Below are 13,376 nucleotides of genomic sequence, written 5' to 3'. Positions count from 1 at the left end.
ACCAGCCCTTCCGACATTCAGCAGGGCCTGCAACAGTGCAGGGCCCCAGCAACTCAGGTGGATTCCCTCGTAGGCGAGGCTCCGGGGTGGTCGTCAGTGGGCTCTTTCCTGCCGCCAGAGACATACAGGATTTGATTGTGAGAATCCTTATAAAGTCCTTTTAGTCAAGATACTATTTTACTTTGCCAATTGTATTTTGTATGCATTGCCAATTTTATCTCAGATGGTTACTCTGAGGGAAGGCATATGCTCAGTACATTCGGCCTGAGTTTGTTATGGTGACAATCCATTATTATTAGCTAGAGCATTGAATGGTGTGCAGGAAAATGGTATGTCTGCTGAAATAGGTCTGGCCTGTTATGAAAAGGTGATATAAAGACAGTAGGCCTGGCTTATTTATTGTGAAAATCATATTGTAAAGCCATTCGCCTCTAACAGTGGATTGCTGTGAAATTAGGCAAGGCAAGGTGACTACCATCGTATTCAAGGGCTATGGTGTTGGTCACCCCCTTTGAAAAGCCCTGGCAAAGGAATTTGATGTTTCTTGTTTGGTCCTACTGAGAGGGGCTTTATATTGTTTTGCTGTAAGACCTTTCAGCCTTAGGGTTGTCTTCTCTCAAACCTTTTGCCAACTTGCCTCCATTTCGTGCTGACATTTGTTTTTGTTGGCCTTAGGACTCTGTTCACTTTACCACCTATGCCAGTGCTAAAGTGCTTGTTCTCACTCCTCTAAATGTGGTTTAGTTGGCTTCTACCTTAGAAGAAGACTGCCTCAAGCCTTCAGATCTTTTTCAGTCCTTGCCACCATTTAGAAAAGAGATTTCATTAAAATATGAGCTTGAATAGGCAAACTATTCTGCATTTATGTCAGCAGCTGGACTGTGATTTTCTGCCCCACAATATCAATACAACAGCAACAACACCAACAGGGAAACTAGTGTCAGACCATCATTCTGTGGCTGCATGATCTTTCCAATACACAGTGGCAATATCCGAAGGCATTTCTAAACCAACTTTCAGTGGTGTGCTACAAGAAGACCTTTCTGCAATCATGAGACACATCAACAGCTTCATCCAGTTCACACGACAACAGGATTTTTCCAATATGAAGGGAGAATTTTATGCAATGGATGGCATGCCACATGCTGTTGGAGCAATAGAAGACACTGATATTGCCTTGATGCCACAACATGCCAGGGAACAGATCTACCACAATAGGAAGAACTTACACACCATCAATGTGCACGCTATCTGCTTAGTTGATTTGTACGTCTCACGGTCGTGTACCCATTTCCCAGGGTCAACACAGGATTCCATTGTACTGCAGAACAGCACCCCAACCCTGCAAATGTCACCACTTGGACCTGAGAGGGCGTAGCTTGCTAGAAAGTACAGTATAGTCTGAGGATGATTAGCCTGATTCATAGTTTAGGAACGTACAATGGGATGAGCTTTATTTCTTCAAAGTATTTTTACTTTGAAATAGGAGACTCAGCGTATCCTAACAGACCAGGGTTGTTAGCACCACTGAGGAATCTAACAACACCATGGGAAGTGAGCGTCAATGAGGCCCACGGAAAAACACGGAGGCAAGTGGATTCCTGTGTCTGGGCTAGACCGGTGGAGCAATCCTCTACTCACCTGATAAGGTGTGCCAAATCACGGTTGCCTGCTGCATGTTGCACAACATAGGCCTGCGGCAAAACATCCTAATCATCATAGAGGATGGAGAACATGAAGAGCCACAGGGTGAGGATGTTGAAATTGGAAACGAAGATGACAGTGGTGAGGAGGAAGGAATTGACATAAGTCACGATGGTATTGACCAATGCTTCAATTGAGTGTGTTCACCTTTACATATTGCAACATCAAAAGACAGAACAACTTGTAACATAGTGAACCTCTCAGTCTGTGATGTTTATGTAGTAGCAATGATTAGTTCAGGAAGTCCTGGGCAAAGCCGTTTGTTGAGCAAATTTTCCATACATTGAAGTGTTTATTGACATTTATTATTTTTGCTTCTATTAGGCATATGTGTCCTCCTAGCTTATCATTGGAGTCAAGTTTCTTCTGTAAAATCATGTACTTTCCCTTGTCACTCTGTTGTAGGATCCTTTACAATGTAATCTTCGTTTGAACATTTCAAAGTTGTGACAATTGCAGAGAGATGTTGCTGTTGGAAAGTACAAAGGGAACATGTGTTGATCCTGCAACAGACACAGTCTTTGGTTGTACAGATCTTGTACCGAGACAACTGGCGCAGTGATTGAATGGAAGTTCTTGTGATTGTATCAGACCTATTATTTCTGAATGTTGCCACCGAGTCCATTTGTTCTGCTTAACTAGCTATAATCAGGGCGGCGGCAGTGGACTTAGTGGGTCACAGGAGGCGAGCCGTTACTAGCAAATGGCAGTAGCGTGAAGACAGCCTCCCCCGCTTAAGCCCTCAGATGACAGCACTGTAATTCCGTGCTTTTTTCTGAGCCCCTGGAAATACTAGGGTGCAGCAACCATATTTTATGGTAATTTTTTATAAATATTTATTTTTCATACACATCCACTGGTTGGACGCGCCTTAGCGAGCACGGACCACCAGGGATTTTCGCGTCACTGGTCCTGAAGAAAGCTGCATGAATTAAAAAAGACAGCTGAAACATGTCGACCTACCTCTGAAGTGATATAAGTTGTCAATAATATTACCACTCATAATATCCTACACATTGTTTTTAATAATATTGGTTGACCACTGAATAAAGTGATTTTGGGTACAATTAATATTTTTTAATTCACTACCACCTGCGCTTATGCACATACACTAAGTCCAATTCACAAGAACCTGCTCCGCTGCAAATCAGGCGTTGAAGCACACTGGAGGGACATTCGGTTCCTCCAGTGGGAACCCCGTGATGAAGCATATCACCACTAGGGTGAGTGAGGGTTCTTCTTAGTTAAACACTTATTGTTTCTTTTGTATGTGTTTTCACTTATTTTTCCTTTGTCGGGTTCCATTATCGTTTTTTCACTAGGAGGTGGAAGAATTTTTTGCCCTATGGGTTGTCTGACTCTAATTTCGTGTCCACAGCTTCAATAAGTCACTCCTTAGTTGTTTCTTGTATTTATGATTGGGGATATAGGAGTGATCCTTTTCTAATCCTCGCTCTCTTGTTGGTAATTAATAACTAGCTATAATACCATGTATAGGTCAAGCCATAGCATACTCATCTTTCACATTGGCAACATCTTCATTTTGTGTTTAGTGTTTGAAGCTGTTGATGTGCTTCATCGAAGTTGAAAGATCAGTTTGTAACACATCACTTAGAGGTGGCCGTGGCATTCCACCAGATGATGCCACAGTGTACTGAATTGATCATGTGGCCTCAAATTCTGTTACTGCCATGATTAAGACTATTGGTGTTATTGATGACGGATAGTGAGGCAAGATGTTTTGCTCCAGCTGATGTCATGAATCAATAATAGTTTGCCTATTTAATTTGTTTTAATTAATGTTTTGCCTCGACCCGATATTCAGTCAATTTCAATGATTGTGGGAGGCTATTGATCTGCAGATGATTTTAATGATCTATGATATGTATTTTAAAACCACTAAGTAGTGTCTGTCTGTCTGTTGGATAAGACATGAAGTAAATTAAACATCATTCCAATCTTGAGGAGAGAAAATGGATAAAATATAGTGTCCAGCTTCTTTATAGATATTGATTGTACTTATATGATTAAATAATTGTCTTAAAGAAGGTGATGAAAATTTGTGTTGTCACCAGAATGCCGTGTTGACTATCTTTTTGTATAGATAACTGGCAGGAATCTTTTGAAGAATGACACATTTTTTCTTTTTCCAGTTTTTTAATATGTGAATCGTTTTTATTGACTCTTATTGTATTCAATTATGCTTTGAACGGTAGTATAATCTATGTATTAGGTGAACTTTTGATGTTTATTTTAGGAACAAAATTGAAATTATTGATATAAGCACTTTATGTCCCTGATATTAAATGAGATTGAGATATATATCTATATTCTTTTGCTACCCATTTTTAAAGGTGTTCAAAATAAAAGATTCACATATATATTTATACACATACAAATAAATTTGGGGTGATCAATGGATTCCCAGGGTTTCAAATGATTACGTTTTCAAATGTAGGTTCACTTGTTTTAATTCTATTTATCATTGTTACTATTTCATATCTACTGAGAACTGTTTTTCAGTTTTAAAATTTTACAATCATAGGGGCTCTCTATTAATAGGTGGGTTCCGATTATTACTGGATTTTTCATAATTCTAGATGAAAAGGGAATTTTCTTTTGTTGTTTGTATCTCAAATGTGTCTTCAGCTACAAATGAAGCAACCTAAAAAAGAAAATCTGGTTAATTGTAAGACTAGGCCTTGGTGGGATTTGTAATACTTTAGACATGCAGGTTAAATCACACAGATGCAAAATTCCGTAACAATGATGGAGAGAAGTCCTGAAATATAAAATGTAAATTTAGAAGTGTACATTACATGTACCAGACAAGCATATCGACATAGTTGAGTGGGGGTGTGAGAGCTGAACTATAGTACAACCTATTGGAACTGATGGCATCGGACCTCATATGAACACTACAAAGTAAATTCTGTATCAATATTACTTATAATCAGCATGCCACAAAACATGGTTGTAAACCTTGGAATAGACAAACTATGATTTCTGCAAAAAAATGGATCAATTCAATTGAGTGACAAGAAGCTGACAACATACTAGATCAACGCAGCAGGTAAAAATGTCCTACATAGCATGACATTGTGAAAGACAAATACATGACACTTTGACATTTGTGCATGTATGGATAAAAATGGAGGTTGAGCAGCATCACATTGCACTATTGTTTTTCAGAGACAAAAACAGAGCTTTCTGGTAGTTGAAGTCATTTGGTAGCACCATTGACCATACTTGTTGTAAAATGGGTTCCACATACCTATTCAAATGACTTCAGGGAAAAGGAACACATGTTTGCAATATGACCACACATATGTGTATGATGTGAATAGGTAAAGGTGCCACTTACAAGCACTATTGCCTAATGTGCAAATAGATGGAGTTTGGAACCTGTTTTCTGGAGTAAAACAACATACATTGTGATAAATCAAGGGACTAGGCTAGTGGAAGGGATGATCCACGTAGAACGCACAATCTGTCAAGGCATATTGAGCATTGTTAAAAAGAGAGATACAACCTTGAAGTTAGTTATTTGGAAGGATCAAGATATTTTGTAGGTAAACATTTCTATTTTTATGTTTTGATAAGGGTATTCAAAAGAAAAATGTACAATTAAACTAAAGGGCAGAAACTCAATTTGTGATTATTATTGAGACATTGCTAAGTTCACCTTACCAGTCTCCACTCCACCAGGATTCCAGTAAAGCCTTCAGGATGTAGAATCTGCAAGACCTTCTCCTCCAGGAAAATAGTTGTAATGGGGAGCTGGGAAAATCACCACCAGACCTCTGGGCCTCCCGGCAATGCTTGAACGCCAGTGAATGCACTCTACTCCGCAGGTCATTCAACCTCTTCCTAATTTCCTCCTGTGTCCGCAGGTTACTCACCACAGCGTTCACTCAGTCAATTATTCTGGCCCTCGTTTCTCTTTTCTGAGATATGGTTGTATTTCGTAGTTGGGCTCCAAACAATTGTGCCTGTACTCTAAAAATTTCATCCACCAGGACAGACAATTCTCTGTCCGTGTAACGTGGATTCCACCAACCTGCCATAGTGCTATTCAAAATCAAAAAGTAGTGCCCCAACAGTTAGTGGAAAAGCAATTAAACTAAAGGATTAAGGTTAAACTAAAGGATAATAACCAACAGAGAATAAAACAGGGTCAAACCTGAGTCCTTTTTTTGCAAAATGAGCAGCAAAGTGCTGTTCTGCATTAAAATGGCACAGGATCATGGTCTGAAATGGAGTGTGTCAGCTGCGGGTACACGCATGCTAACAGAGTACACTTTGTAGATGCAGGCAGAGGTAGAACTGCCTTAGATATAAATACGGAGGTCAGAAGCCCCTCAGCTTGATGGAGTACTTGGGGCAGCCACAGAGGCGGGCGGTGGTAAGCCTGTCAAGGTCTAGATCAGGCCCAAAGACATGTAAGAGTATGTAAATCATGACTTTTGTAGTATTACTACCCATATTCATACATCCTTTGTGAATCCACCCCATTTATCCTGTTCATAAATAGACACAAACTAAATTGAAACATTGAATTTACAATGGGTTCCAGTTAATGTCAGGAATACGTCCTAAGCATCATCAAAATACATACCAAACACTAGATGAACTCAAGCAATTGTAAATTAGTAATTAATTGGTTCAATAGATAACACAGTAATATGTTCTTTCAAAGTGTCCGTGAGTCAATGTGTATAACATTATTGTGATAAATACACTACTTCTAATAACCTTTGCAGCCACAGACCTCTACAATTTTGACTGGATAGGATATGGGGGAATGTTTATCTGTCCTCAAGTACATGTCAAGTATGCTGGTGATCAAACCATGGGAATAGATCCTTTGCACTATAGTAATCCTTACTAGACTCTATAACTTGGAATGTTGTATGATTTTGAAACTGTATTTTGTACATATTAGTCATTTTACTACAGTTTACCTGAAAGTTGCCTTGTGGGAAGGCTGAAGAACTAATACAGCAAATCTGAGATGCGTATGGTGACAAGCCAACGCAAAACATTGCAGGCCTAATTCTTTATAATGAAAATGTATGATAAAGGAAGTAGGCCTAACATATTGATTGTGAAACTCATATCTTAAAGTCATTAGGCATTTAAGGGTAGCTTGTTATTACTCTCATTGAAAGCCTATAGATAGGTAATTTGTTGTGTGAAATCTTACGGATTACCATAGCAGGAAGTGCTTTGGTGCTAGTTCACCCCTCCGATACACCATGGGTAGAGAAGACCTGTACTGTCAGAAGTCTTATTAGGCCCTCTAAGTAGGGACAGTATTTCGCTTTGCCAACTGCAATTGTGTATCCCTTGTTATTTTATGACTTAATGCCTGATGGTGGCCTTGTGGAAAAGCTTATGATCGATTTAGGAAATCCCCGGTTGGTCATGGTGATAAGCCATTGCTAACAGCTAAAGCCTGATTGGTACACTAAGTAAAAACTTTCAGTTGCCATTGGTCTGATAGGATTATTCTGAAAAGTTATGATACGCACATTAGACTTGACATATTGATTGTAAAAAGCATGTTGTTATCAGAAGGAATTTAAGGGCAAATTGTCATTTCACTTGTTTAAAGCTTACAGACCGGTATATCATTATACAAAATGACAAAGATTACCTTTGTAGTAATGATGTTGGTGTTGGCTACTGCCTAACACACTTTAGGGGGAGAAGATTGGCTCCATAATAAGTCTTGCCATCATCTCAGCTGTCTAGATGTTATAATTAAAATAAATCATTAAATCATACACACATTCATATTTTTAAATATATGTCCACACTGAAGAGGGCATTTGGATCCGCTCTGTTCTGCCATTGGTCGGAGGGTCATTTACACTTTACTTCCGTCCATGACAGCATACTGCAAGGTTCATGGTTCAGCACGCACCAGTCATTGGCTTGCTTGCCCTATGATTGACAGAGTTTGTTGATCACATCTATATATCCACCTGAAAATGAGTATGCTTCAGTGTCTGGGCTGGTTGGCCAGTAATTTACTTTTCAATGTTCTCCTTTTATAGTTCTCCTTTAATTTCTTTGCTTCTCCTCACTTTGTTTTAATATTTCTCAAGAGTATACTGCAGCTTTGAAGGCAATGCACACAGGCTAACAGATTTAATGAGTGGCAATGCTTGCCACTCATTTAATCTGCAGTTTGCCCCAACCCATGTGGCCACTTCCTCTACACCAGAGGAGCATTATGAAATGCTATTGTCTGTATCATTTGTTTACCATTCCAAGATGGCCAACACATTGTTTCTAAATGTGACGGCCATGTTTAAACTTTAAAACAACAGTAGTTTTTACAAACCTTTGGAAGATGGACATGCACTGCAGAGTTTAGTTTAGTCTTTACTAACCTATGCATCTCGTGTTTAGAAGGCAATATGTTTTCTACTATTATCTTTTTTATTTATCAAGCATGTGCTGTTGAATATTCTTGGATATTCTATTTTGATTGTGTGGTTGAGTGGAAGGATGAATCAGTGGAATGATGAATGAATGCATATGTACAAAGATGAGTGACCGATGTGTGCATGATTGAGCGTCTTCACCCATCAGTGACACAAAAGGCACTTTTGTTTCTAAGTCAAACATATTGGCATTGCAGTGGATGTTTAAAAGGTTGTGGCAAGGGTCAATTGGCCAGACTTTATAGAGGGAGGGATACATCCTTGTGACACATTCAAATGATATTCTGATTGAAATCAAGACTGAAGTTTTTCTGGATGGGATGAAAGGGAAAGCAGTCAATAATTCTCACCAAAGTCTGTCTTCATCTGTGAGAGTTTTCAAAGAAGATGAATAGTTGATGCAACCTTGGCTGAGTAACAACTGTAAGGTTTGTTCATTGTTTATTCATTGAGAACACAGGCTTGGTTACTAGAGGAGTTAATTAGATTTTGAAAGTGTTAAGGGTGTCTTTGCTGAAATCCTAACGTGTATGTTTTATTTATGCTTTGCAGGGTTGGGATGAATGTTTTTACTCGAGACGTCTGAGAGGATCCTTGAGGTGGCATCAAGTATAAGACACCAGAGATGAATTAGCATCTGCAGAAGACCCTCCTGTTCTAGCTACATCCACTCTGCATAGTGTCACTCAAATCAGCCCCTATTGGGGACTTATGGGCCAAAGACCTGCAGAGAATCACTACTGCCAATCGCTACTCTTGGACTTTGCTGAGGTTTACCAACTCCTTCAGACTCTGCTCGCCTAACTTCCCATTCTACAAGCTTCTAGGAGCCTATTAGAAGGTCTGAAGGCATTTCACTCTGTCATTAAGTTTGTATCATATTCCAGTATACACAAGTCAATAAAAAACGAACCCTTAATTCTTGCTTATGAGTGTTTTTTTTTCATGGTGCACAACTTTAGAAGCAAGTTGCTATAATCAATGCATGTCTGGCTGAAGCCGACATCATGGATGAAAGAACATGTTAAAAACTTCAAGGGTGCATTGCTACTCAAAGAGACAGAGTGGACCTCAAGAGTTACCTAAAATGTACACAAGTAAGAGACCACCCTGCTCTTTCATTCCTTAAGGTGGTTTCAGAAATAGGTCTGGACATGAAAAGCCTTAAGATATAACTTGTGGTTTTAGATAGGTTGGCAGTGTGACAGCCCTGGGAATCTCAAAAGGTGTAAAACCTTGAATACAGAGTGTAGGACAGCAGGTCAAAGAGAAGTCAGAGTCCAACAATGCATCCTCCCGTGTAGAGGGAGTGATGGAGCAAGGTGGAGAAACAACATTTTGTGTATCCTTGCAAATTCATGCTTCCATAATCATAATCTGAATTAACTGAGTGACGCATGAAACTAATCAACGTAGAATAAAAGTTGCACCTACACAAAGACACGTGGGAAATTAACATTGCTTATGTTGTAATCATAATTAACTAATTTTGTGATTTTGTCATGTCCTAAACTAATGAGCAGCTTTAAGATAACGGAATGCAAATGTGCTTTTGTTTATGTATTATTGTGGCAAAACGCGAGGATAAGTGAGTATATTACTATTAAATGTGGCTATTTGCTAGGTAATTACTAACAGGGAAAACCTTCGAAAGGGGGCGGTAAACAGAAGGGTTAAATTACTTAAAATTAATGTTCATTTATGTTTGTTTCTATGATAGTTCCCATTTTGACTCGTGAGGCCTAAAAGAAAATGGAGTCACTCGATTATTGTGGTTACAAAAGAAGTACGCATGCGCGAGCAAAGTCCGAGTCTGAATGCGAGCTGCTTGTGCCTGAAGTGACTGCGGTTCAGGGACAGTTTGGCCTGGAAGTATAGATGGCTGCCAAAATGATGAGCACAATGGTTCAGAACATGGGAATACATGGCAAAGTTGCGAGTAGAGAACAGCACTAGGCCGGACTTGGGCCAAAACAAAGGACCCATTAGAAATTTGCGAACGGAAGAAAATGTAATATTATGATGACGAGATGATGCTCATCCACCCCAAATTTGTCCAATCAGAACTCAAATTTAGGCTGAAAATTACACTTTTAGATAGAGCTAGTGAAAAGGGTATAAAAAGTGCTGATTTCATTGAAGAAAAAACTTCTCTTCGATTTCCTCCAGAGATGCTGCTGGAATGCTGATTTTTCCTAAGATGTAAGACTCTGAATAATTTTTCTATTTCCTTTCACAGGGTGATGTACTTTAGCTGAAGGTATAGTTAGGGAAGTTAGGAGAATAAATGATTATTTGGGAACTATCTGTTTTCCTAATACTTGACTGATAAAATAAATGAAAATGTCTATTTCGGAGTTTTCTTAAATAAATTAATCTAACTGTCTTGAATTTACAAATCCTTATTCTTTAAAATGTCATTTTGAAATAAATAAATAAATAAAATGAATAAAATTTAGACATGGTGAATTTGCTCTTAATAAAAATTAGATAAATGGAGAATTAAGCCGGTCTGGAGTTTTCCTAAGCCTAATTTTTTAATAGCAGATCCGTCAACCTTAGTGGTGGTGTGTCTAATTAAATGTTTTATTAAATAAAAACCATGGTAAGCTCATTTAAACTGCAGGTGTAAATAGTATAAATATCTAGTTTTTTAGTTTAGACACTCCACTATGATACAGCAGCTCTCCTTTGAATTTCACCGATCCATGAAGTAGGATGGATGTGTTTTGTGAGTGACTCCCAGTGTCATGGGCCCCACTGTTGAGTATATGTATGATTAGTACTTCAGAGAAAGGTGATATGGTAAGAGAAATTATTTCTGGAGTAGCGCTGCATCAGGAGCACAAGGAATAATACTGCCACTGAAGGAGTTTGAACACATTTCCCTACCTTAAGGTTATATGGATGAGGATACTGTGTCTCTCTAACACATACAACTCCATGCAGAGATGTAGTTGGGTGCCAAAGGAGTCACCTGAAACGAAAGGCCGCAGCTGGCATTATACTCTATTGTCAAATGAAGCAATCACCAGCATTATGTGGCTTTACGATAACCCATCAGCCCTGGCTCTGAGTATGGTGTCAAGCAGGGCACTTTTACATATTTAGTAGGTCAGATAAGGAGGCCTCTAATGAGATGATGCAACATTAGCAAGTGTGGATGGCCCACTATGGGCTGTGGAATGAATGTCATCCTGATTACCTGCCTTGGGGGGCATTTGTATAGGGAGGACTGTGCCACCCATGAGGGCCATATTCCTGGAGGTACCCCTTAAGCACCCTATAAGTGTGCTGTGTGTACTTAACTTACCAACTGAAGATTTGCCCCTCTAAACACAAGTCACGGAAATATTATGATTTATTAAGATGTAACTCTGATGAATCCAATTTCTGCTTATATCTCCAGAGACATCTTGATCTGTCCTTTAGTCACATCCGGGACACTCCTGAGTATCTGTGCGCGTTACAAATTCCCGTAACATAACAGAACATCTTGCAATATTGCAAACCTTGGTAGATTCCACAAAATGATTGGCTTTCCTTTTGGGCTCTTTCTCTATGTTTACATGTTGGATGAAAATTAAATGGATCAATCCAATGTTATAGTTTTTCAAGAGTCCAATGGCTTCCGCCAAGGAGTACCCCGCTCAGTGTTTGCCCCTTCATTGCATCGGACATGTAGTACATTCGGTATTGGGGTCAGTAAGTCTGTCTCTTTTTGCTTCTAAAGGAGAATGCTGGTATGCAACCCGAGGGCTTCCTGGTGCACAAAAATATAATAACGCAACCCCCATCTTCAATCTCTTCACTGGCTCCTACTTGGCTCCCACAGTCAATTCAAGCTGGGAAGCCTTTCTTCCTTTATAGGTCGTCATGCCTGACACAGCCTCACAGTCCCTGCGTGGGTGCCAAAATGGTATATGGGTTAGATGTCCTGAAGGCTGTAACGTGTCAGCTACTTACTGGTAATCATCATTACTCCCATTCTTCCTTCCTCCTCCCATTCCTTAGTCTAGTCAGTTGTAGGTGACCCTTCAGCCCCCAGCACTCACTCTCCAGGCCTCTTTCGTATTTTGAGAAATCCACCACCAATCCTAGAACACATCTTTCAAACCCATCCCCTTCATGTTTTGACAAGAAAAGGGGGAGGAGCGCTGGCATAAGGGTTTACTGTTGGTCCAATGTGCCAAAAAATCCCATGTAATATTGTCTGTGGCTGTAGTGAAGCACTCTTATGTCCTCATAGATGGTTCATCCTGTGTGAAACCTGTCCTACTCACAGTTCTGTTCCTCCAAGAATAAAAGGATAAGCATTACCCTGTGATGTCAAACAGAGAGACCAGCAAGTGGTGAATTACACAGTGTGAAATGTGAACATCTCGCATCAATCTCTGCTTCCTAATTCTTCGGCCATTGGGTTCCACTACTGATCTCACTCACCGCTCACTCTCTACAATTACCTCCAGCTTACCCGCTCACTCTACAATAACCTCCAGCTTACCCGCTCACTCTACAATTACCTCCAGCTTACCCGCTCACTCTACAATTACCTCCAGCTTACCCGCTCATTCTACAATTACTTCCAGCTTACCCGCTCATTCTACAATTACTTCCAGCTTACCCACTCATTCTACAATTACCTCCAGCTTACCCGCTCACTCTACAATTACCTCATGCTTTTCCGCTCATTCTACAATTACCTCCAGTTTACCCACTTATTCTACAATTACCTCCAGCTTACCCACTTATTCTACAATTACCTCCAGCTTACTCGCTCATTCTACAATTATCTCCAGCTTACCTGCTCATTCTACAATTACTTCCAGCTTACCCACTCATTCTACAATTACCTCCAGCTTACCCACTTATTCTACAATTACCTCCAGCTTACCCGCTCATTCTACAATTACCTCCAGCTTACCCACTTATTCTACAATTACCTCCAGTTTACCCGCTCATTCTACAATTACCTCAAGCTTACCCGCTTATCCTACAATTACCGCCAGCTTACCCGCTCATTCTACAATTACTTCCAGCTTACCCGCTTATTCTACAATTACCTCCAGCTCACTTGCTCATTCTACAATTACCTCCAGCTTAACCGCTCATTCTACAATTACCTCCAGCTTACCCGCTCACTCTACAATTACCTCCAGCATACTTGCTCATTCTACAATTACCTCCAGCTTACCCGCTCATTCTACAATTATCTCC

General features: G+C 39.8%; 1 protein-coding gene across 3 annotated transcripts in view; it reads left to right on the top strand.

The window, feature by feature from the left end:
• LOC147725902 (avidin-like) overlaps positions 1-9,083 on the top strand; it is a 67,752-nt gene extending 58,669 nt beyond the window's left edge. For all 3 annotated transcript variants that reach the window (XM_086962819.1, XM_086962821.1, XM_086962820.1), the window contains one exon: positions 8,712-9,083. In XM_086962819.1, coding sequence (XP_086818945.1) covers positions 8,712-8,745 — 34 coding nt within the window. In that variant the 3' untranslated portion in view covers positions 8,746-9,083. The remainder of the gene's footprint in view (positions 1-8,711) is intronic.
• The last annotated feature ends 4,293 nt before the right edge of the window (positions 9,084-13,376 follow it).

The sequence above is a fragment of the Lissotriton vulgaris genome, chromosome 3_1 (assembly GCF_964263255.1).
Source record: "Lissotriton vulgaris chromosome 3_1, aLisVul1.2, whole genome shotgun sequence".
NCBI classification, from domain to species: Eukaryota; Metazoa; Chordata; class Amphibia; order Caudata; family Salamandridae; genus Lissotriton; species Lissotriton vulgaris.
The sequence above is the reverse complement of the archived record's forward strand: the minus strand, read 5'-3'. Positions and strand labels throughout refer to the sequence as shown.